At 41.6% G+C, this 25,773-nt stretch overlaps 1 protein-coding gene across 8 annotated transcripts; it reads left to right on the forward strand.

The window, feature by feature from the left end:
- Positions 1-107: 107 nt before the first annotated feature.
- NHLRC1 (NHL repeat containing E3 ubiquitin protein ligase 1) lies at positions 108-25,439 on the forward strand. 8 transcript variants are annotated; one of them, XR_006414354.1, is made up of 6 exons: positions 108-279; positions 3,820-3,961; positions 7,452-7,499; positions 9,596-9,652; positions 11,587-11,672; positions 12,995-14,642. XR_006414354.1 is itself a non-coding variant. In XM_044426463.1 (6 exons), exon 6 carries the CDS (start codon positions 22,639-22,641, stop codon positions 23,839-23,841), a length of 1,203 nt encoding a protein of 400 aa, XP_044282398.1. In that variant the 5' UTR covers positions 108-279; positions 3,820-3,961; positions 7,427-7,499; positions 9,596-9,652; positions 11,587-11,672; positions 22,448-22,638; the 3' UTR covers positions 23,842-25,439. The 8 variants fall into 8 exon arrangements, 7 of the variants coding, with proteins under 7 accessions (XP_044282398.1, XP_044282397.1, XP_044282399.1 ...); XM_044426463.1 differs by lacking the exon at positions 12,995-14,642 and adding an exon at positions 22,448-25,439 and having other exon boundaries at positions 7,427-7,499; XM_044426462.1 differs by lacking the exon at positions 12,995-14,642 and adding an exon at positions 22,448-25,439.
- The last annotated feature ends 334 nt before the right edge of the window (positions 25,440-25,773 follow it).

The raw sequence follows: 25,773 nt of genomic DNA on the forward strand, positions 1-25,773 counted from the left end.
AGCGCGTAGCGTGTGGAGCGAGGGGTGGAGACAATGTAGCGAGGCTCTCATTTCCTTCCCACGCCGCGCTCCGAAGGAGGCAGCAGCGCGCAAGCGGGCGGGCGAGCGGCGGCAGGGGCCGCCCCCGCGCCCGCCTCTCGGGACTGGCGACTGCCTAGCCGGCCGCTTGCGACCTCGCTTGCTCCAGCCAGCCCAGTCCTCCCGCCATCTCGTCTCCTCGCCGGCCTGGCGACTTGAAAAAACGGCCGGCATGGCTCCTGCGATCTGCTCTGACTCAAGGTAAGTTTCAATTCCGACCGGTAATTCCTACAGAAGGGGTCCTGGAGAACCCCAGACGTTTGCCCTGTGTCTGAGAAGCTGCAAAAGAAGGGATACTTCAGCGGTCTATTCACACGCGCGTAGTTTTTTCGTGTCAAGAGTTTGTTGCACTTACTTGCTCATGTTATTAATTTGCTACCTTGTATTCCCGCGCTTCCCCCGAGACGGTCAAAGCAACATGCCCGGCTTCTCGTCATTTTATCCTGAGAACTGAGAGGCGGTTTGGGTTGGGGCAATTGGCCTTAGACCGCCAACGTTTCTCGGAGAGATTGCTGGCGCAGGTATTAAAGGTAAAAAAGAAAAAGTCCCGCCGTTCTAAGCCTCATAATTGTGACTCTCCCAGAGGGCTTTAGTTTGGGGGCCATTACAGAAATGAAATACTATTGATTATAAAACAATATCTTGGATAATCACTAATTAAACTTGGAACCCATGGTCTACCCAGTGAAGTCTATGATTTTGCAAAATTCCAAACTGTTCCAATAAGAACTGCTTCAGGTACAGCCTGTTAAAAATATCTATTTCTGGTAACCTGTTCACACAGGTATATGTTTTTGAACCAGCCTTTAATGTTCGATTGCCTGCAAACCGGCTCCATCGAAAAGTGATGTGAAAGTTCTGTCCCAGCATCCATGGCCCTGGATGAATATATGAACAGGCAGACAATTGACTCTATTGAGTCACATTGGTTTTGTGTCAAAATGCAATATGTAAAGTTGTTGTTATTATTATTATTATAACATTTCTATGCTGCCCCTTGCCGAAACCTCGGGGCGGCTTACAACATGTTTCATTTGTAAACACATTCATTTTTATGCAGAGTGTCTCTTGATATTATTGCCCACCACAAATAAACATGTATGTGTGACATGTTTGAACCTGACCCCATGTGTGAACCTGACCCCATCCTCGGAGATGTTTGGGGGAGTATTGGAGCTAGGACTCACAGGGATGCAGTGCAAGACTTTCTGGTTAGCAGGGAGGTTGAAGGAATCTGCCAACTCTTCTCCAAGTTCCCCTTTCCCTCTGGGCTACACTGCAATCCCCAGTTTTCCACAGCAAGATATCTTTCTCTGTTGCAATGCAAAGCATTTTGGGATGGCTTGGTTTAGAGTGAGCAATTAAGACCCATTACCTTTACAAAAGATCTGGATCCTGGAAACAGCTAGAATTGGTTTGTTGATGTATGTCAACCCAGCTACTTTGAATTTATAGTCTCTTCTGGAGACTGTTACAGTAAGTGCCACTTCCATGAGAGATATGAAGTTACAAATGACAGAAGAAACCCTTGAGTGCCATTTTTCTTGGTAGAAATGTGGGGTACAATTAAATAAATAAAACCCTTTCAGGCTTCAGGCAAGAATCTTATGCATATTCAGCAAACTGGCATGGCTGTTTGGGCATGCTGGGTGTCGTAGGACTTTTTCAGCCAAAACATGCAGAGGTGTGCATCCCTCAGCTGGGTAAAAGAACATAGTCTGAATCAAATGTTGATGCCAAGTTCCACTAAGTAAACCTCTGGCAGGAGCTTTATTATCCACTCCCTTCCAGGTGCACAGTTCCAATCTGCTGATATTTATCACAGCCTTTTTATGCTAGCACAACCTGTTGCCCAAGCATAATGCACAGCTACTTGTGTAACCTGTTCAACATTTGCTTCAAAGTATGTTCTTTTACCCAGCTAAGGGGTGCAATTCTATGCATGCATAGACTGGAGTTCTACAACATCCAGCATGCTTGTGCAAACATAACTTTAGCTGAATTCTCTTATGTGTACTTTGGAACCTAGCTTCTGCCAATGCAATTGCCATTTGCACTAGTGGAATGACACAGTTGGATACTGCTGATGACTGGTTTTTTTTAGCATTCTTTGCAGGCCTAAAGTTGCTTTGTTGCCTTAAGACAGTCTTCCCATTAGCCTCAGGCAGCATGGCCAATGATCAGTTCTGCTGGGCATTTTAGTCCAAAATGTCTGGAGGATGCCAGTCTCTGAATGCTGCTTTAGGAACCTATATTATTTTTACTTGTTTTGCTCAAAAATTGTTAAAATTTAAAATGTCTAAAAGTAAATTCTACATTGCAATTTTTAAAAAATTTTCAGCGGCTTTCGATACCATCGACCATGGTATCCTTCTGGATAGGCTAGCGGGATTGGGAGTAGGAGGCACTGCTTTGCGGTGGTTCCGCTCCTATCTCAATGGCTGATTCCAGAAGGTGGTGCTGGGGGACTATGGCTCTGTGCCATGGCAGTTATGCCATGGGGTTCCGCAGGGGTCCATTTTGTCCCCCTTGCTATTTAATATCTATATGAAACCGCTGGGAGAGGTCATCAGGAGGTGTGGGCTGTGGAATCATCAGTACGCTGATGATACCCAGCTCTACCTCTCATTTTCAACTAATCCAGGTGAGGCAATGGCTGTACTGAACCGATGCCTGGCCGAGGTAATGGGCTGGATGAGGGCCAATAAACTGAAGCTCAATCCTGATAAGATGGAGGTCCTGTTGGTAGGTGGTTCGGACTTCAGGGTGGGGGACCTGGACCTTGTCCTGAACGGGGTTGCCCTCCCTCTGAGGGACAGGGTTCGCAGCTTGGGAGTGCTCCTCGACCCAGAGCTATCATTAGAAGCTCAGGTGACGGCGGTGGCAAGGAGCGCTTTCCTTCAGCTTCGGCTGATCCATCAGCTGCATCCCTACCTGGAGAATGATTGCCTGGCAACAGTGACACATGCATTGGTAGCTTCCCGATTAGACTTCTGTAAAGCACTCTAAGTGGGGCTACCCTTGAAGATGGTCCGGATACTTCAATTGGTGCGAAACAGAGCTGCCAGGTTGCTGATGGGGGCTGGGCGTTGTTCTCATATAACCCCAGTCCTCCATCAGCTTCACTGGCTTCCCATTGAAGTCTGGGCCCAATTCAGGGTGTTGGTTGTCACCTATAAAGCCCTTAACGGCTTGGGATCTGGTTATCTAAAGGAGCGCTTGCGTCCATATATGCCCTCCCGCCCCTTGAGATCGGCAGCAGAGGCCCTTCTCTGGGAACCCTCCGTGAAATATATTAGGAGGGTGAGTACCCGGAGGAGGGCCTTCTCTGTGGTGGCGCCCCATCTATGGAATGTGCTCCCCAGAGAGGTCCGCCTGGCGCCATTGTTATTTGTTTTTCGGCACCAGGCCAAGACCTTTTTTTTTAAATGATACTTTAACTGTTAATTGTTGTCTTTACTTATTGGTTTTTATAGTTGTGCCGAGATGTATCCGAATTTTTAAGGTTAATTGTACATTTGTTTATTTGTTTTGTAAGCCACCCCGAGGCTTTTTGCAAAGGGGGCGGCATAAAAATGCTCTAAATAAATAAATAATAAAATCAATTGATTGCCTTTACTAAATTTAAGCTATGTGAACTGAGGTGAAAATGTTATCTATGAACTTGTTTTAATGACCAGATGTGATGTTTTCTATGCAATGATTTCGAAGTAGTCCTGGGACATTTTTCTATCTACAAAGGTTTCCCAGGCTATGGAAAATTCCTCAGATGAGTTTGGAAATAAAAAATGTCATGATGCCAGATTACAAGAAGACAAAGTGGTGACTGAAGAACAATGGCTGCAGAAATGGCTAACAAAAATATTGGATTTCACAATGAACAGTATGTAGTTGCATATTCTTCTAATATCATTTTATAATGTGTTTGGCTATTGAGAATTTCTCTCTCCTCTTCACAAACACACATTGTAAAGAAATGTTTATAAGGACCCATTTTGCCTTCAGCCCCATACATCTCTGCACTGTGGCCCTGAAACCTTTTCTAAAATGGAGTCAAAACACTCAGATTGGAAGGAATTATATAATCCTTTATGGTAATCCATTTTGCTTGTGTTAAGAAACACAGTACTTTGAACAATCAAAGTATGGTTGAATAAGATCTCCATCCACTGTGGCTGCAGGAAACCACCAGAGGCAGAAGATTATGACCATCCAGAGGAATGTAGGAAGAACATGGAAGCTGCATTATCTCCACACTCCCATCACCCGTCCCCCCAAAAAATCCATTTAGATGCTCAGTTTTGGCCATCTGCTATTGCCTCCCTCCTGAGGAGAGCCTGAGGCACCACCAGGATTCCTCAGAGAGTGCTCCTCCCACCCCCACCCCCTGGCACTCTTCTCTCCCTGTGCCAGCTCCAGAGGGGTTCTTCCATCATTAGAGGCTCGCTGGTGTGGAAGCAACCACCCCTAATGTGAGCAGAGGGGGTGCCCTCTCTCTGACATTGGAAGGCATTTCCAAGGTTGAGGCTGCCAATCCAGCCTATCTTATGCCCCACCCCATAGACAACACTGAGAGGCATAGGATTGCACCCTAACTCATCCTTTTTTGGCCAAAACATTATGACTTACATAGTTGGGCAGAAATGTCCAGCTATACTATATAAAACAAATAACTTTGTTTTCTATTGCGGTTTTCAAAAATATGGAAATGCTTGAGAAATTTTCAGGACACAACTACATGTGAGCAGCAAAGAGAGACCCAACACTTTTTATGTGAAGGGAGAGAAACATTTTGCATTAAGCAAAGTCTCGTGAATGCCAATTAGGAACAGGAAAGAAAGGTTTGGGAATGAAAAACTTAGGCACCTTCTCCTGCCCTGTAGTTGTTTGTCTGCATCAAATTTTCCATGATCAAAACAACTTATCTTTGAATATATTAAAACATGTTGTAATGAAACATTTGTAAAAATACCAAAACCAAGTATTCAAAGTCAATCAACAGACTGGGTAGTGCAATTGCTCAAGGAAGGCTTGGATAAAAAGATGGATCTTCAAGTGGCATTTAAAGCATGACACAGTTGGCACCATGCAAATACTAAAAGGCACACATACTAAAAGGTGGGTGCCACCACAGAGGAAGCCTGTTTCCAGGTTGTCACAGGATGACAAACTGCAGGACAACATACATGTTGTAAGTTGGGATAAAGAATCCCCCAAAACAAGTGTGAGCTGATGGGATCTGAGCTCCCAATGACTGACCAGGGAAGAGTTTGTACAGCTCTGATGGGCAGTTCAATCAAAATGTCTGCCCAGTGGGTGATCGCTGTGAAAAAGGCAAACTCCATAGTAGGCATTCTTAGAAATGATGCTTCCTTTATGCAAACCTATTGTGCAAGCATACTTAGAATACTGTGCACAATTTCAGTCACTGTAGCTAAAAAAGAATACTGTAGAGTTGGAAAAAGTGCAGAAAAGGGCATTAAAATGATCAAGGGGCTAGAGGAGCTCTCCTATAATGAAAGGTTATAACATCTAGAATTGTTCAGCTTAGGTGAAAGGTGGGAGACATGATAGAGGTGTGCAAAACTATACTGCAAAACTATGTTTGCAGAAAATGAACAAGGTAGCATTTTTCTTCCTCTCTCATAACATTAGAAGACAGAGTGATTGCATGAAGTTGATTGATGGAAGATTCAGGAAAGATAAAAGGAGCACTTCTTCACAGTGTCCATAGTTAAAGTATAGAATTGAATATATGGATGTAGTCAGGGCCACCAATTTGGATGGCTTTAAAAGGGGATTGGACAAGTTAATGGTGGAAAAGGCTGTCCGTGCCTGCTAGGGCTGTGTGGTGCTTAGAAGGTTCTACTGAAGACTGGGGACATCTATTCCCCAGACAGTCCTGAAGCTTACTGGGTGACTTTGGGCCAGTCATGGGCTCTGAGTGTAGCCTATCTCACAGGGTTGTTGTGAGCATAAAATGCAGCACAGTGTGAATGCTGCAGTGAAACTGCACAGGAGTTTTTCACAGATCAAACACTTTCCTTTTCTGAAGAAATAGTCCCTGTAGCTAAATTATTTAACATTGTTACTGGGCCCTCAGATTTATTTTTAGAAAACATGTGTATACATGCAGTTAAGTATATAGGGTTGTCAACAGGGTAATATAGGTATAACCATGGTTCTCTGCACACATGCTTGCAAATCAGATACATGTTCCCTTCCTTCGCCATCCTCCTCCTCAGAGAAATCCCCTTCCAGCCCTTGCTCACAACATGATTTAATGTTGTTTTATGAATTTATTTCAGGTTCCTATCTGCTGTGTTTCGATAAAAGCCTTGCAAATCAGTTTACATTAAAACATGCACTGACACAAACCACAGTTAATGTAAACCATAATTTCCCCATAAACCTAAGATTCTAATCCAGGATTCTAATGTGTAAATCATGGTTGCATTGCACTACCCATGGTTCATCTTACTGCAAAAGCAATGGAAAAGGATGGTTAATATTGGGAGGGAAGCAGCTCTGCAAAAGGAAAAAAAAGCACATAGATCATCAAGACGAGTTCCTGATTTGCAAAGCATGTTTTTCAGGGAACCAGGAATCAGGGATATTTCATTCACGGTACTGTACATATGAACACTCCCTGTCTTGCTTTTCTTTCACCCTTCCTAAAACACTGGTTGTACCAAAAGACTCGTGACAGGTTTGGACTGGAGAAGTTACTGCTTTACATTTGTTTTGATATCCTTGCATGCTGCCTTCAAAAACTGAAAGGGCTACAAACTGTATAGATTGTCAAAGTGAAGATAACACATGGCTCTGTTACACTGCTTATACAAATTTCAGGAATAAATGATTGACTTTTATAAAGTTCGCACAGAAGGAAAGCCTATCTGTGTAAGAAAGATAAATGGAGTCTTCTGAGACTTTTAAGACTGACCTGCTTATTATGGCACAAGATTTCATCAGATCCATGGAATGTCATCCTGAGCTGATACATGTACTCATATGGGTGTACAAAGGGGGGAAATGTTAGACCACCTGGCACTGCTAAGTTAACAAGCACCTGTGTGGAATAAAACCTATTACCATAATTGAAGCCACATATGAAAGATTTGAACACTGTGATAAATGTAAATTCAATAAAGATATACTGGATTACACTGAGGTAGCTGTTAAGAGAACACATGTTCTTAAGGTTAGATTTTTTTTTTAAACTTAAGCACTGGATTTTTTATATTCACCCTACTATGTGAAATAAAATGTAAGGGTATTCAGATTTTTTAAATCATGTGAATTATTCCTTTGGCCTTGTTGCTTTCTTTTTACATGTTAATTAAAGGCTGGTTTCCTATTTTTCATTGTAGAGCACATATGGGAATATTTCTTTGCATTGTTGCCGTATCTATGATCAGGTAAGAAAAGAATGGTGCTTCTGATGTTTTTTCAATTGCATTTGCTAAAGTTAAGCTCTATCTGGTCTGATCCCAGCAAAGTTTTCCTGAGAAATAATGGCAATAGTTCAAAATATGCTCTGTTTCCAGCATTTAACCTTTTTATTTTCCCATTATTTTAAATGTTAAGAGTGTTTTAAGATTAGATTTTATTCATTGTAATTTTTGATGCTGTATCTTATTTATTTTATTATATCACTACCCTGAGACATTGTGAAAGGCGGGATATAAAAGCTTTAAATAAAATAATTAAATAAAATAATTTAGACCTGAGTGCCCTTTCTGGTGAACTCAACAGACAAGTGGGAGATATGGGCAGGTTCCCTGAAGCTATGAAGTTTGCAAGGAGAGCAAACCTTTAGTGAAAAGCCCTAAGGGCAAACCCTCCTCCTCTTCATCAAGCTTTGAGAACAAGGAGTGCTCAAGGACAACAGAATGGTGACTAGCCAGGGGGAATGGATTCCAGCATCATGGCAGCAAGCATATTTGGGTGATACAGTGGCCAGGAGCATTCCCCACTGCAGCATGTCCTTGCTGGTTTGGTTGTAAATTCTGTTCCCCATTCTCACTGGTCAGTCTGTGATTCAGCCCCTTTCAGGCTAGACTTTCTACAACTACGGAAAGTCAGCACCAAAGCCTACTTTTCCATTAGAAATGTTGCCTGGTTTCTGAAGTGCAGTCATTGATACTGATTTTAGAAGTTTCAAAGTTTAAAAAAAATTCAGGACTACAAATACCTGTTTGAAATGTAAATCGGGGGCTTGAGTTACACATGCATGTCTTACTACTTGATGACAGGTGAAGGATGAATCTTCTTGGTGTTGTATCCAAGGAAAGAAGCAGAATAAAATACATGAACAGTAGAACTGGCAACTAGGACTAAAATTAAGGAGATATCATTGCTACTTTTTGGCTGCTTTTGTTCATGTAGGTATAATCCTAGCTCTTAAAGGAGCAGTGCATACAAAATCACTAAGTTGTTTTGAAAGGTATTTGAGATGTTATGGTATGATATTCACAAAACCGGCATAGAACAATTTTCTATGTTCTATTTTTGCGATGGCTGTTTCATCCATGCATGTGTTGAAACCCTGAAATTACCAAGTATTCAACATAGACATGTGAATTCACCCTAATATCCATGACAGTAAGTGTGTAATATTCTGCATAGGCCAGAATTCAAATTGCAACTTTTGCTCACAGTAGGGACTTGTGCTAGCCAAATGGAACATGGCTTTGACCCTTTTCTTTGAATGTTTAATCCTTATTCTGGGCCACGGACCTGTTTATAAAAGTTCTCTTTATTTCAAAAGCTACTTGCAATACAGCATTGGCAGCATCTGCTTGAGGGAGAATTGTCACATTTTTCACAGTTCTTTTCCCCCTGGCCTAAGTGTTCATACTCAAGAAAGATGGCCCTCTTCCAGCTCATGAGACAAATTCCATTTACGAGAAGGTGTGTGTGTGGGGGTGTGTGTGGTTTTGTTTGTGTGTGTGTGTGTGTGTGTGTGTGTGTGTTTTGAGGGGGACATTCCTGTGGACAGGGCCAAAAGCAAATTTTAGTTAATTTCAGGAGAGACATTTCAACTTTCCTTGGTGCAGGCTAAGTCCAGGAACCTCCCATAAAATTGATGGTGAGGGGAAAGAGGGTAGAGCCAGAGGAGGGGTGTGGATCATTCTGGAAAACCCTGAAGGGCCAGATTTGGTCCACAGGCTGAAAGTTGAACACCCCTCACTTACATATTGTGTTCTGTGTTTTCTGTGCCATGAATACTGGTATTTTATGCATTTAACACTAGATGCATGTACATGCAACACAAAAATAGTATTGGTGCTACTTTTAGCATAATACTTATTGTCTTCAGTGGTGCAGAATGTTCTGCACAAGTATTTCAGCTGAATCATTTGTGGAGTGGTATTGCTCAAGCGGACTGAGGAGATATGTGCAGTAATCTTGAAAGCCTTTGCTTCTTTAATGGAGTATCTCCTTTTCATGTCTCATAGAGTGGAACAAAATTATATACTTATTGATGTACAACTTTCCTTTTTCTCTCTAGCTCAGTTACTGGCAAGTTCGGTGGAGTTTGGGGCTGTTAAACCATGGAGAGAGAATGGTAAATGCAGTCCCAATATTGTATTTAATGTTAACATGGAGACTGGATGTTCTTTGCCAAAGCCAGTGGCTGCAAAGGAATCTAAATGACAGAATTGCACTTTTACCATTGGGGTTATGTCTGGGTTGGTACCTGTGCATAATACCTGTCTGTCACTTGTCCAGTGAGGCTTCGGCGAATGGGGCGGCATAGACATTTTCTAAATAAAAAAATAAATAATAACTAAAAAATTGTATGCCACCCATGCTGGGAAGCTCACAATCACAAAATTATCATCTAGGTAAAGGCATTGTGTGGTGAATGAGCTGGTTTCCATGTTGGAAATAAACTTTCTTACGTTTTTGACTTCCTAGTTTCTCCTATGGAGATGTAAGTTGTCATTCTGATGTCATTCCATTTCCTATGTGTTCTTAAGGTTAGGGTTCTGCTATTGTTCCGTTGTGTTGTATCATAGATATTTTGATCTGAATTTGAAATTATTAAACTATATTAGTGCACCCATTCCTATCTTCTTCCTGTATTTGGTTAATCCCACAGAATATTTACCAAGATTGCCATCTCCTCTTTCTTGGGGATCAATCCCTTCTAGGCAGGAATTTCACTGCTAGTTTTTAATGAAAGCTTATCTTAGCCACAAATTGATCACCAAATTACCAATGAGCACATTTTGCTTTCCAGTACCTCCAATGGCTTTTCGTAGGTTGCGTCCACTGTTCCAGCATGCCTCAGCAACTCCCAATTCCTGTTTGGATGCTTCCCTTTCCTTCCTATGGCCTCTTTCCAAAAATGAACCGTACCCAAGAAGGATGATTCAATCAAAGAAAAGTATCCATCATAACAGCACTAGTCATGAGCCATCTTTATAATTGAATATACCTTTCTATGAGAATTGAAAATCAGCACTCTAGCATTAAAGGTAACTTGGGCTTGAACTGCGGATTCTTGCAAGAGGGACCAAGAACAATTCTGCTGGGAACAGCTTGCTCAAACTTGCTGCTCTCCAGCATCACCCTTTGAAGGTGGAAAGAGGTACTGCAATCTGTCAGCCCAGCTGTATCCAGTGTTCTAGAAAGCTCAGTGGGACTTGGCTGGCCTTATAAGACTCATGCCTTAGCCTTGTTTCCCAACTTGCGCAACTAGTCAGCCAGAACAGTTGCTCCATTGCTTCCTGAGGCTGTGCCCCTCTCCTTGCCCTCTTGTGGAACCTGTCTTGTCTGTAGCGGACATCACCTGCCTCTGGCACTTTGGAGCTTCAAATTGCTCCCTTTGGAACTTGCTCATCTTAGACTGTGTAACCTTCCTCTGGCCTCTTTAATATACACCTCTGGAAACTATTAAAGGCCATTTGGAGCCTGAGCCCAAAATCCAAAGCCTCTCTCTCTCTCCCTGCTTCTGTTTATTACTAATTTACAAGAGGTATATCCTGCTCTAAATTCTGTGGTGGAGATTTCAGAGGGTAGACAATTAAAAAGATTAAGCAGGTAAAAGAAAACAACATGCTAAACAAAATCAATAAAACCCTTGGCTTCCTGAAATAAAGATGCTTTCAGGAGGTGCTGAATACAATAAATGTTGGTTCCTGCCTGACCTTCAGAGGCAGGGAATTTGAGAGAAACTGAGCCACTAAGCCGAAGTGAATAAACCAAATACTACAAAAAGACTGCAAATCTCTAGTGTAGTCTCTTCCAAAGGAAGTGAATTTGGACAGTACCGTCACTGGAAATACTTGTTGCTCTGAGAAGTGGGAATGTTTAATGGGATTAAAATCCAGTGGCCCTCGTCACAAGTTTCTTCTATGGCCATCCTATTTTTATCTTCTCTCTAAGTGCAAATTTGTATGCAGTGAGAAACTTACTCATTTGTGTTCTGTATGAAAAAGTATTAAAATGCACAGGTCAGTTTGACACAATGTTTGATTTCTTTTTTCTTTTTAGCTATGCCCTCTTGATGTTATCACTGATGAACAGGAAGTATTGATGTCTTCTAGTTACACTTGTACATGATGCAAGCAAACATAAAGGTAAGATATGGTGGTCAAACAATTAGGTGGATATTGTGAGAACCTAATAGATGGATCACCTAACCAGATTTCCCATCAAGAGCTGACCTTTCATTACTGCAGATAAATATGAAATTGAGTCATGGGATAGGTCCAACATGAGATTACAGCAATGGTCCCTAAGCTTTTTGAGTCAGTGGACACATTTAACATTTCACACTCTCAAAAAATGGTTTCATGGAGGCATGGCTTGTCATAGAGCATTCATTTTCCAGAAGGCAAACTGGATGAGGCTTAAAAAATGGTAACCCACCCAAAAACTTCAGGACAAGGCAGAGGTAGCCCTGAGCTCCAAAATATTGAATAAAGATGGCACTGGAGAATAGCACTTCACTGGAGAGCAGCATGACAGCCTCCCAGTTCAGAGAAAAGCATATTTGAAACATCTTTTAAAATAAAATAAAAATCAGGAGAGACAGGGAGCCAGTCAGGTACAAAGATTCCATTGGACTGGAGAATTTAATCCAGGATTAAGAGGTTAACATGAGTTCCACAAGCTTGAAAAGATATGGTTCCCAAATGGACACATTGGTTCCCAGGATGAATTTGGCACTTATGGTTTTATAGTATTTATTCTTTTTGCTCTTTTTTGCCTGTCTTTCATCTCTAACCAGGCTTCCAAAGCAATGTGTAAAAATCCAGTTAAAATACAACATAGTGCAAAGGTGAGATCAAAACTAATTGGGTCACTAATGACTATCAGCACAAAAAATGCACAATAATGCACAAGTCAGTTGCAGGTGGGTGGATGGTCCAGCACTGATCATGGAACTCTGTCCTAAGTGTGGACTGGGATTTATGCATAAGGTGCAAGCCATTGCGGCAGACTTTCCTACAATATTGGCCTCTTCACCCTACACACTTACTGGTTTTGTAAATATATATGGCCCATCACCAGATTGAAATTAAACTTGTTACAAAACCCTGAAGGTACTGGAGAGACCAACTAAACCAAGGTTCTCAAAGTAAGCTTGGAGACACGTGTTTGGTTTGTATCTCACTTGCCAGGTTCTGTTTGTTTCATTCCAGGAGCACCTTTCTAAGTTCCTGGTTTGGAATTGAAAAGACTGTTTAGTGAGTCCAACTGTAATGCCGCTTTCATTTCTGTCAGTGTATTTGAGCATTCATGATGCAGGAACAAACTTGGCATTTGTGCAGCTGATAATGAACGGTGATACTTTGTCCTGATATTTGCTTTCTAAACAGTACCTAGAATCAGTGCAGTCTGAAAATAGACACCAGAAATGTAATCAGAACCCTCAAAAATCATTACTTTTTCAAAGGTATCCCTGATGATGATGATGATGATGATGATGATGATTTTCTGCAAGGGAAAAAACCTTGAACCTGTACTTTTAGCAAGCATCTCCAGTCTCCTTGTAGTCCAAGGTTACTTAGATCTGCTCTTATCTTCAAATGTATCAAAGTTCCTACCGTTACATAAATTTGGCATCCTTTATCTCACTTTTATCTAATCACTTGAGACAATGTCTGCTCTGCACACTTCAGTATGTTGGTGCTGTTTCAGTTACTCCTGTCCACTTCCAGCTTGAGTAAACTGCTAATGCTAACAAGCCATAGCAGATATTTCTAAATGTTATTTTGAGATCAGGCTCAAAAGAATGAATCTACATGCAAACTGAAACAATTCAAATAGAGTTTGTCCTAACAGGTAACCCTGCTACACATAAGCTTTTGGATATTGAAGCCCTTATAGGAGGGTGACCCATAAAGGACTGAATTTTTCTAGGCTGACTACATTCTTAAATAAAGTGGAAATAGAACAAGAGTAAAGAAATAAAAGCTTGTTCAAAAGCAGAAGGTCAACAGAGAGAGTGAGGAGTACTAAGGGAGAATTCAAAGGATAAGCATCCAGGCTGTCACAACAGAAGGCAGGATGAGATAAGAACCAAAACAGTTTTTCTCCTTGTGTTTGTTTTGTCTGATATATTTATAATCTTCCCCTTTCCATCATGAATATCAAAGTGACATATGTAAGGTTCTCCGTCAGTCTTTCTTGTAGGGATGACCAGATCCAAAAGTACTCATGTTCAGAAAGCCACTACATCACGTGCCATGGCCTAGGGGACATATATTTGATGCTTTATACTACATCATACAAACAGAATAACTTCTGCATGTCTGAGAGAGGGTTAAGTGCTATTTCTTAATGTAATCAAGTGATTTTCTTCTCTGTGGTGGCACCCACCTTTGGAATTCACGTCCTAGTGAAATTTGCCAGCCAACGTCTCTTCAATCTTTTCATCGCCAAATGAAAACATTCCTATTCCAGAATTATTTTGGTGATTAATTTGGTTTTAGTAACAGGTCTTGATTTTGCTGTCACCTTTTGTGAATTGAACCACAAGATCACATTTATAAATTGATCTTTTAAATTACTTTATCTGGTTTTATTCTATTGTTTTATTGTTTCAACTTGAAATTGTAAGTTAACTAATTTTATTGATGTGCTTTTGATTGTTAGCTGCCTAGAGAACCTTTTTGGCTAAGGGTGTGGCATATAAATTAAATAAATAAGTAATCCTGCTCTAATAATGGCCAGTTGAGGAGGCTTCACACCCAACAGGAAAAACCCCTGATAGATATAATGCAGGATTTATCAAGCCGTCTCTGGAACTGTAACTTGTTGTTCAATTTTCCTTTCAGGCAAATACTGCATTATTAAGTGTTTGAGAAAATGGATGGCTTATTAGAGCAACATAAGTAATACGGTATAGATTATTTATGGGAAGTAATATATATGCTCAGATTAAAAGAGTCAAGATGATACTCTAAACACACTCAGGGGATGGCAGTTTGGCTACACAAGAACTGAATGGATATTTGCACATTCGGAGTGGATATTTTATTTGACCTCTAATATTTGTTTTTAAAATTTTCTGTGAATTTCCACATAAAATGCATTTTACATTTCTTGTTTTTGTTTCCTGATTATTTCCTTGAAATATACAAGGGAGGAGAGACTGACTCAGTGATTGCCTGGAATTCATTCGTACTCTGAAGGACTGTGGTTATTCTGTACCATCCCAGTTCCTCCTCCTTTCATTGAACATTCTGCAGTATTTATTGGGCAATGCAGTCAGAAAACAGAGGGTAACTTAGCAAGATCATTGGGTCTTGAAAATCCAGCATTGTCTAAATCTATGCCCACTCTTTCATTTTATGTATTTATGTTCTGCCTCATCCTAAAGCTTGATTTTCTCCCATAATTCGATTACATCTTCCTCTTAAAAATGCAAATCTGCAAACAGGTAAAATTAATAAAAATTAAACAGACAAACAAAACAGTACCACATGTAGTACCCAGCCCAGCAAAGCTCTTTATAAATAAAAATCAGATCAAACACACACACACACACACACACACACACACACACACACACACACAGATCTCCACAGAAGGTCTTTCCACAAAAATTGGCTAGAGAAATTGGCTAGAATAGATTTGAATATATTTACGGATTGCTATTTTAAAAAATAGGGGCTGATGTTTCTGATGATTGATGTTTTTTAGTTTCTATTTTTTAGTTTGTAGAAAATAATAATAAAATTTACTCAGAAGGAGGAGGAGGAGGTCTTTCCACAATGCTGGTTCCATTATGGAAAAACTCCTGCTCCTTGCTGAGGTCGCTGTAACCTCACACAATCAAGGAACATCCAGTCAGAATTTTATCACTGGAAGGAAGCAAGGAGTGTAGAGGAGACGGGGTGGATAAAAATCAAAAGAAATTCATTTAAATTGGATTTTTAAAAAATATAAATTAGATTTTTTAAAAATAAAATGCTTTTTGAGGAAAAAATGATCTAAAGATAGTTTTCTATTTAAGATACAATATAGTCCAAAGGTTATTCATCATGAAATACGGATTAGTTTTTAATTATGTAGCATGAGGCTGTATATTCATGCAATGTTTAATTTTTTTGGTAAACTAATTCCATTCATCCATTTACAGTGAGTTTTCTGTAAGATTATTGGGCAGTTTTTCTATCTAGAAGATATTATCACGGATGCCTGGTTTTACAGTTCTCAGAACTGAATCTGTGTTTGCAGAGATCACATGCCTCTTCTTCACAGCAAAAAATATTATAAAATAAACATACAGAATGGAGGAAGACGATCTTATCCCGTTGTTCCTTTGCAAATCTATGTACATAGTATCAACACCTTACCTCTTAAGTGCTGAGTTTCAAAAAATTCAATGAATGGAAGAAGATTGTTGGGAGTAGAAGAGATCTGCACAAGAAGCTACCTGTGAGAAGGGAAGAGCAAGCAGTAAAAATTAAAGTGACTGACTGGTGATTTAAATTGTGATTTAAATCAAATCCACTCTTATGGGAGAAGCTATCCCATGTCTAAACAGGTCTTCAGACTTGATGGATTTAAAGGATAGAACCATGCTTTGCATTGAGCTTTGACTTTGCAATGCAACATTTACAATTTCTGATTGTAAACTGCTGTGAGGACATTTTCCAGTTGGAGAGAATACACGTTTAATAAACACACTGCAAAATAAGTTGCATATTCTCCAACCTCTCCATGGCCTCCAAGAAGAGGGTAACTGTATTTTGCAAATGCTGAAGCTCCAAGGGTAGCTCCACATAAAGTACATTACAATCACACCCTGGATACCGCTGCCACCTGTGCATCCAGTTGCAGCATCAAATCCAGGAACTTTTTCTAGCAGGGAAGTAAGCCCACAAGTTACATCACCCCTCTTAGAGCATCAAGATTTCCCATCAACTTCTCTGGTCTGCCAGCAGCTTCCCAGCCTCAGCCTTTTCTACCCAATCCTTGAAACACTGGGAGGGTACAGCAGCTCTCTTACAGGTATTGTGTTGTCCCAGATAGCTACTGTTCATATAAAGGGACAAATTAGATAAAATGGAAATGGGAGTGAAGGTCACTCCTGCCTATGCATCCTCATCCACTTGGCTATTTCCTCCAAGCCCTATTTCATGCTGAAGCAGTAACATCCAGCCTTGTATTTCAAGGGTATTGAAATCCAGTCACAATTTTCAAAGATTGCCTTGGCCATTGGAGCAGTAATGGTTATTACTGTTTTTGCAGTTGTCATCTGCCTCTGGCATCTTGAGTGTGTTTGCACATCAAAATGATGGATTCAGCTGTGACATTTTTCTCAAGTTCATCAAAGATGTGTTGAAAACATAGTATGCAGTGATTCATTCTCCCCATTTTTCAAATGCAAAGAAGCTTTCAGAGGGTCTGTATCATTTAACGGAAATACTGAAAGGTTGCATTGGCTTTATGTTTTGCTTTATAGTATGAATCTGCAATAGTAATAGTAATTTGCAATTGTACTGGTTAAGCAGGTACCTTGATTGACAATATTAGTTTTGAAACAGCATCAGTTCCCTGAAATAAACTAAAGAATTTCCTAACCCCTGTGCATCATCAAAATAGCCAGGAAACCAGCAACATTGAGAGTCCGCAAGTAAATTACTGACAAAGCAGTGGGAAAATTTATACTTCAGTAATTTCTGATGGTAGCATAATGCTTGGCAGATTCAGCCTGTGAATTGTAGGATACAGTCTGAGCAAAGGGAAAAACAGCCTACAGAAAACTTCATTTGTTTCCTTGGGTTTACACATGCCAATTCATTGGTTGTTTAAGCTATGAAGTGGTGAGGCCAGAAGCAGAAGAGAAGTACACCGAGAAGTATATGATGAGTAATTATTTTATTAGTTATTTATTACGTGGATTGCTTACCCCTAAAGAATCCAGAGTACTACATTTGGACTCATATCACAGAGGCATTCCTGGGTTGTTGATTAAAATTGATTCAGAAATGGAGGCAGCGAATGTGTGTGAGTCAACGTGCTTACAGCCTTATTTGCAGTCCCAACAACTTGGGATTTAAACAATCACATAACTCATAAATTTGCTTAGTCGATTTGTTTTCCCCTGTTCTACATAAGGGAGTCCCAGGTTGTCTTTAAAACTATCCATAACAAACTATACAGTCCCTTTCTGCAGGCTTCCAATCTAAGAGTCTTGACACAGAAGGAAAAAAGAAGATGAGAGAGGAGGAAAACAAGTAAACACAGGGACAAGTTTTTAATATAACGCTCTCAAAATGACCAGCTGGAATAGTACAGTTCAGAAAGAGGGGGAACTAAAAGCTGGTGGTCTCACAGCAGATCCCTAAACTCAAAAAATGTGATGCATGTTCTGCATGGACCTGCAGCCAGACAAGTCTTTCTGATGTGCCTGAGTGTTTAGGTGCGTCATTTGCCCCTGCACTTCATTTCAGGAAACATTCTTAAAAGCAAGATGCCTCCACAGTAAACATGAGCTATATAAAAGAGTGCAGATGTGATGCACATAGCCAGTCATTCTGCCTTTGTGTCACTGAGTCATCACTGAAAACAGTAGAACAGTGAAATCATGTAAACATGTGTGCTGACAAGAGATGATGAGTTCAATTGTCTCTTATGTCAGAATGGTTGGTGCAATTCATTAGCTGAGTTGTCATCTCGACCTGCTCTACTACATCCGTGAGTCTTTCACTGTGCTTAAGCAGCTGGTCCCTCTGTTCCTGTCACTCTGTGCCCTTATTCGAAGACTCTCTACTGGGAAGAAAATCCTGCAGCTGAGGAAACGGCTGCTGCCACATGAACTCCTCCTTTTGCTCTGGGGAAATTGAGAGGCAAGAGCAAAGAGAAACAGCTGGCGATTTATGAAACAACCCTCCCTACCACCAGTTTTTATATTTTATGTGGGCTCTTTTTATGGGAAAAATATGGAACTTTGCTCAAGGGTGGGGTGATGGTAATGCTATTTTTTACAGTTTGGGCATGAATAAGAAGATGCCATGTTATGAAGGCACCTAGGCAAAAAATGAAAATAGCAGTCTTGCCCAAGGGAAAGATATAGAATTTCTGAACTTTCTGAGAGCTTCTGATTGGCCACTGTAAGAAATAGGATGCTGGACTGGATAGGCCCTCAGTGTGGTCTGGCAGGGCCTTAACAACATATAGACTTAATGTGGATCGGGGCAACTAGGACTTTTCCACTGAGAATGGCCAAGCTTCTCAAAAGAAAAGCAGACTTGATAAATGAAAAGATATGTGGACTAACCCAGAGTCATTTCTTATACTCCCCAGATGTTTTGGGCAACAGCTTCCAGTATTCCTGACCATTGGTCATCTTGACAGGATCTGAAAAGATAGGATGTCCAAACCATTTGGATGTCACCGTGTTGGGAAAGTCTGCCTTACCCCATCCCTCTATTTCCCCAGACTCCCAAATTCCTCAACAGAATTGAATATGATAGAATGTAAATCATCATGGTTATTCCAGTCTGGCCAAGGAATCCTTAATTCTGGGAATTCAATAGGCTGAGCACAGGGCCTCTTTTCAGCTTTGGCAGAAGAGCAAGCTCCTGTTCTAGGATTCCACCTTTAGCTAATCCAGGCATCTACAGCTAAACACCTGGAGGCTGAAGAACTATCCTACTCAAAAAGAAAAAAAAAGCCATGGAGCAATGCCCAGTTCAAGATAAAGCCATCCAGACTGAGCCAATCCACTCTTCCTCCTGCTTTTCCACCTCCACTCCCTTCCAGTAGGCAGACAGAGTTCCATCACCACTCAGTACACTCTGTCCTGTTTGGGCTGTTCTAAGTTTTTCCCCACTTTAAGGGTTTTTTCCTTAAAGTTTTGTTTTTTACTTTTGCAAACTTTGGGTTCCCTGCAAACCTGCTGACACAGTCACATGTGTGCATGGTTCTACTTTGGTTTCATAAGGATTTACATGCACCCCAAACATTGAAAATAAAAACTGGTTCTAAAGGGGAACTCCACTAATCACACCTAAGTTTTCTCACTGCTAGCATAGGGAAGCTACTGGAATCTGCTAGACTGAGTAAAGTGCTAAAATTCTTTGAAGATGTGGCTTAAAGATCAACAGGTGCCAGCACTCTCAAGCATCATAGCCAAAACTATTTTTAGGGTAGCCATGTGTCCTCTTTTATACAGAACAGTACCCTGTTCAAAGCACTGCCAGAGGAATGCATTCTGTCCCTCCCAAATCAGTTTTAATGATAAAGAACTTAAGGGAGCAGTCCTACAGCCCTTGGAAGCCTCTGAGGACCCACAAAACATTTCCATTTGCTTGCTCCATGGCAGGAGAGAGTGCTCTGGGCTCTTTTATGAGACCTGGAGCTCTGACAGCCGCACTTGGTATTGGGCATAAAAAGAACTGCACCAACTGCTTCTCCAAATGCTTTCTCTAGATGGGCCAAAAATCCCATCTAGAAAAATGCAAGGGAGGTGTACAGGGAGGCAAAAGACACAACCCTTAGGATCAAGGATGCAACCCAAAGGATTGTGCCCATAATACCTGTTACCCATCATCAGATAGCACTTGAATACCGGGCACACAGGTCACCTGGTTGCAGTCCTCCACTCTAAAGTAAGATGCTCAGTATTGCTATATTACTGTGTGATTTTTTTTTCTGTGCACATGAATTACATGCAGATTCACATCCTTTGTCCTACTACTAAGTGATGCATTTCCTTTTTCAAAAATCAAGTTGTAAGTGGATGTCCTATCTAAAGAGTTGTGGCTACATTTCCTCTTTTGTATCAAATTGCTACCCAACCCAGAACATAACGTTGGTCCTCTAGGGTTTTGCAACAGACTTCCTTGGCTGAGTATCTTTTTGATTGCTACAGCCTCCTCACAAGGGTGTCTTTTGAGAAGACCTCTGAGCTTGTTCTTATTTATTATATTTCTAAAATTACACCCTATCCTTCAATGGCCAATTGCCATTCTCAGTTTAAATTTCCATACCCTTCATAATTGTATCATGCAAGGTGGGTAGTGAGTTCTTCCTCCCTGCAAGACAAGCTACACATGCATCCATTCACACATTGGGAGTGTTTTATGACACCAGCATGACAATCCACACTGCTGTATGAGCCACAGGGCCAAGCTGATGTGCCCAACACGACTGGGCACTTTGCAGGAGCTTGCATGCCTCCTTCCCCCTTGGTCCTCCTGCAGGGGACCTTGTGGCAGCAGCAAGGTTTCCTGGCCCCATTGCTGCAGGGATCCCAGAAGGCCTTGACACAGCAACATGGGAGGGGCAAAAGTGGAGCAGGAGTCTTTCCCCTGTGCTGCTGGTGGAAACTAAAAGGGCTAATGGCAGTAGAACAGGGCAGGGAAGCAGCCATCAGTTTGCCTGAACTGCTCTCTGCCCCGTGGTGTAATTGAGAGGTTGAGAGGATTTGCAGTGGCAACAAGGGAGCCAGGATTGCTGCTCCCAAATTAAGAGGTGTCACCAGTGATTACTTCTGTATGGTAGATCCAAAAAGCTTTGTCACATTTGCAGGCAGCAGGGGAAACCCCTGACAGCTGCTCTCAAGTGCCACTTGGACACATTGGAGGTAGTCATCACCTAGTTATTATTATTATTATAACATTTCTATGCCGCCCTTTGCCGAAACCTCGGGGTGGCTTACAACATGATAAAATAGTTGGTAAGTGACAGTTTCAGAAGCAGTTCAGAAGAGGAAGCAGTTTCAGTCAGTTATTCAGCTGAACCAACCTCCTTTTCCTCCACTGCCAGTCCAAAACAGCAGGAGTGCCAGGGAACTGGGGGTTGCTAGCAGCAGTGAATAGGATAAACTTTTGCCTCTGGAGCACTTTGGGGCAGCTGTCGGAGGTGCCTCCTAGCTAGCCAGTTGACAAGAGCAGCAAGGGGGCTTTATTCCTCTGGCCAAGTACTAATTGGGTTTAACCCATGATAGATCATGTCATCAAGATTCAGACAACAAGGCAACCCATCCCAGTTCAGGCAGCACCAACTACAAGGTCATGGGTTCTCAGAGTGGCTTATAAGCCAAAAATAAGCCACTCTAACAAACCTGTTCTGGGTTTGCATGACATGACACCCACTGTGACTTGTAAACCTTGGTGGGTTGTCATGTCATATGCACCCAGGCACTGTCTACTTTACAATTATAAAAGTATGGGAGCTTTATCTTCCGTTGATTCTAGACAGAGGGGTTGAGAGGAGGATGAGCTAAGGATAAAAGTAAAGAGCAATTGCAGCAGTGGTTGAGAGAGGTGTTGGAGACAGAGAAGTTAAAATATGAGGGGGGAAATCCAGAAAGTGGGAAAAAACATGCAAGAAAAAGGCAGCATTAAGGACAGCCTTGTCAGACCAGCAGCGTTAACTGATCTCCCACTAAATAATTAAAGTTACCCTTTAAGACTGCCAAAATGATTTATTTTGGATATATATGATGGCAGGGTGTTTAGCAAAGTTTCAGTTGTTATTAGTGGTACTGATCTCTGCAATAGAACTTATGAAACCAGCTTCTTTCTACTTCCCCCTAATATTTGTTATTAGATGCAAGGCAACTCAAGTTTAGACAGAAAATATTCTGCAACTCCTAGCCAGGCATTCTGGTTGTGCGACTTTTTCTCTCTAACAGGAATAGTGAAGTATAATACACTGATTATGATAAGTTGATGGACTCAAATTTGCTGGACTGAACTGACAAAGGTAAATTAATGTGGACATGTTACATTTCTTAAGATTCATATTTCAATAATTTCACCTGCATAGTTAAACCTGTTTTATTCAAGCAAAAAAAAAAAAATAGAGGGAAGGATGAATACATAAATAACCAATTGTATCCTGTAGTTCACATTGCAAGTACTCTTGAAAATGTGTTGTTTTACAGAGAGTTTCCTTGAGAGGGCAGCAAACTACAAGCAATGATTTCAATACGAAATGTATGTAGCCTTTGAGTTCACCAGGATGTGTATAAAGGAAGGCCTCTTATGTAAGAGGGTCTTGTGACCAAACCAATGTGACCAGATAGCCTAGCGCACCACCAGCAGAAGAATAATCCTCTTATGAGTTGTACAACAAATGTCTGCCAAGGCCTCCAAGGACATGCAAACAATGACAGAGCTGCTTGATCAGGCCGAGGACAGTCTGCTTGAATGCAAAGTGTGCTTTGAAAAATACAACCAGCAGAAAAAACACCGGCCAAGGAACTTGCCATGTGGACACGTGATATGCCTGGAATGTGTCATGTCTCTGGCCCATCCCCGGAATTTGAAGCTGGAGTGCCCTTTCTGTCGTGAAGTTTGCAAATCGTCCGAGACAAGTGACTGCTTGCCACTGTTGCACCTGATGGAAATCTTGAGTCCTTCAGCCAATAACACTCCAGTTTTGGGAAGGACAATTGGGATAGGTGAGGATGTGGCTATACCAGCATCTCAGAGCTTCGTGTTTCGACTCTCCTTTGGAGGATGGGGAGCACTGATCAATCCAACAGGGATGGCTGTTTGCCAAAGAACTGGCTGTGTAGCAGTGGCTCATGATGGCAAGAAGAGGATCAAGCTGTTCACTTTCAATGGGGACTGTTTACAGCAGTTTGGAGAAAGAGGACAGGCAGGAAATGACATCAGGTACCCAACAGACATCACAATTACACTGGACGGTCATATTGTTGTCACAGACAGTGGGGATCGTTCTGTGAAAGTCTTTGATTTTAATGGCAGAGGGAAGCTGCTCATCTCAGAGTCCTTTTCTTTACCCTGGGGTCTGGATACAACACCTCAGAATGATCTTATCATGACTGATTCAGAGGCAGGTACTTTATATCGCTTGACAGCAGACTTTAAAAAGGGGGAATTAAAGGAAGTGACAAAATTGTATTCTAACTTGTGCAATCCAAGAAAAGTAGCTGTTTCTCAGGCCTCAGGAGCACTCGCAGTCATAGAACATCTGATGGCAAAAGAACCAAACTATGACAGCACCAGAGTGAAAATATTCAGTGCAGATCTGCAGCTCATTAGTCAAGTAGACAGTTTTGGCTTGAATCTGGTCTTTCCTTCCAAAATTTATGCCAGTGATGTGACCTTCAGCAGGGAAGGTCATATAATGGTAACTGACACCCACAATCAAACAGTACTCTGCCTGGGAAAACCAGAAGAATTTCCTGTGTGTAGACCCATCATTACCAGTGGTCTTTCTTATCCATTGGCATTAACTTACACAGCAGATAATTCTCTGATTGTCTTGGATGGTGGAGATCATTCCTTAAAAGTATATACTTGTAGCTGAAGCACTTTGAAGGTGCTTTCACAGAGCCGGGGGAAAGTGATTTGGTCCATAGCTTACACCATGGGTCCTCAAACTATGGCCCACAGGCCAAATCCAGCCCACCATGCCCATTTAACCGGCCCGCCCCAGAGGTTTTGCACTCGTCGCGTGTGTGCGCACAGCTTGCTCATGCGGAGATCGTTTTGGACTTGCTCGGAGAAAACGATCTCCGTGTGAGCAAGCTGCTGCTTCGCCCAGTGCCCTCCACCCCCACTCGCCGTGTGTGTCCCCCCCATCCCTGCCTCGCCATGCACACACTCCCCACCCCCTCACCGGCCTGCGCTCCCCCACTGGCACCTCCTTGGCGCCCTGCACCCACTGCCAGCACCTTTCAACTGCCCCCCTGTTGAAAAAGTTTGAGGAGCCCGGCTTACACAAAGAGTACATGGAAGCTCTTCGTGCATAACTGTCCAAGTCCTGGGACAGAAGTAAACAAGCCAGATGTTGTCACCTACAATTCCCATTATCCCTCATCATAGGCTATGTTGGCTAGGGCTAATGGGAGTTGTGGGGGACCAGTTGCTGACCCCTGCCCAGCAGGACTAGCTGTCACGAATCTTCTCCACGTTCAAGTTCTGCTGATGTGATACAGACTTGAAGCTGTATCCTGGGAGTATCATTTATTTATTTATTTATTTATTTAAGCCTTTTATAGACTATCCATCTACTGGTGTCTCAGGATGGTTTACAACAAAGCAACAGGTAAAAATAGGGCACAGCATCCAATAGTTAGCTATTATAAACACCACATTAAAAACAATGGGTAGTCAGATGTGGAGTAAGCCCCACTGGGGTATTTTTGAGTTCATTTGTGCAGGATTACCCTGTATATTCACTCTTCCCACAGGAATTTCTCCTGTAGGATATTATGCAGGCTGTATATGAATACAGTATTTTTCTCTTGTAGGATATCGTGCAGGTTGCGTATGAACACCGAATACAACACAGAACTCTAGTACTTTCTGTGTTGGGTTCTCGACAGTTTCAGTTTCTCTTGACTTCCATGAAATCATCCCTTGAGCCAGATTGTATCCCCCTCTCTCCCTTGCTGAAACAGTTTTAGGAGAAGAGATAACATGCAAGTTGGTAAAAGGTCCCAATGTATGAAAATGTATGGGTCTCTAGGAACTGACCTAAGAAATGCCAGCCTGGGACAGCAGCATTAATCAGTGCTGCTACACTTTACTAGATGTGTTGCAATGCCATCATGCAAAACATTTAATTGGAGCAAAACCAGTCCAAAAAGGGGCTTGTTTAGGGTGGTGAAGGCATAGGGATGACTCACTTTCATGCTATTATACCAGCTTTATTCACACACCCCATGGAGCTAGTTAAACTAGTGCAAACCTGCCTATGCCTAGAACATCGAGTGAAGCATTTTCAAGAATGCTCCACTGGGCATGCATTTTACAGAACAGAACTGCTTCATTTGTTTCACCCTGGATTTCTCCAACTTCTAATGACCATTGCTACCTGCACTGTAAAAGGATTGCCTGTTTGGTTATACTAATAAATGTATTAATTAATTAAATTAAAATTAAAAGCAGCCACAATTTTAATTGTATGGACGAGGGTTGTTGTTTAAACATAAGCACCAAACTACATGACCACATGCTTCTTTTCTCTGATGTGCTGTTAGTATTTTTAACCAAACGTGACATCCAAGCCTGTAACATTTCAACAAGGGAAGGGCCGCTTAGCAATTTTGGCTGTTTTTCAGCTCACAATTGTTCCTGCCTGCAGCTACATTTGATCTGTCTAGTCCAGCCTTCCTAAAACGGTTGCCCTACTGATGCTTCAGTTCAGTTCTCATCAGACACCATGGCCAGTACTCAGGAATGCTGGGAGTTGTAGTCCCAAAATTTGGATGGTTCCAGATTGTGGAAGGCTGTC

Source organism: Varanus komodoensis, unplaced genomic scaffold (assembly GCF_004798865.1).
Source record: "Varanus komodoensis strain SLA01 unplaced genomic scaffold, ASM479886v1 scaffold17, whole genome shotgun sequence".
Taxonomy (NCBI): domain Eukaryota; kingdom Metazoa; phylum Chordata; class Lepidosauria; order Squamata; family Varanidae; genus Varanus; species Varanus komodoensis.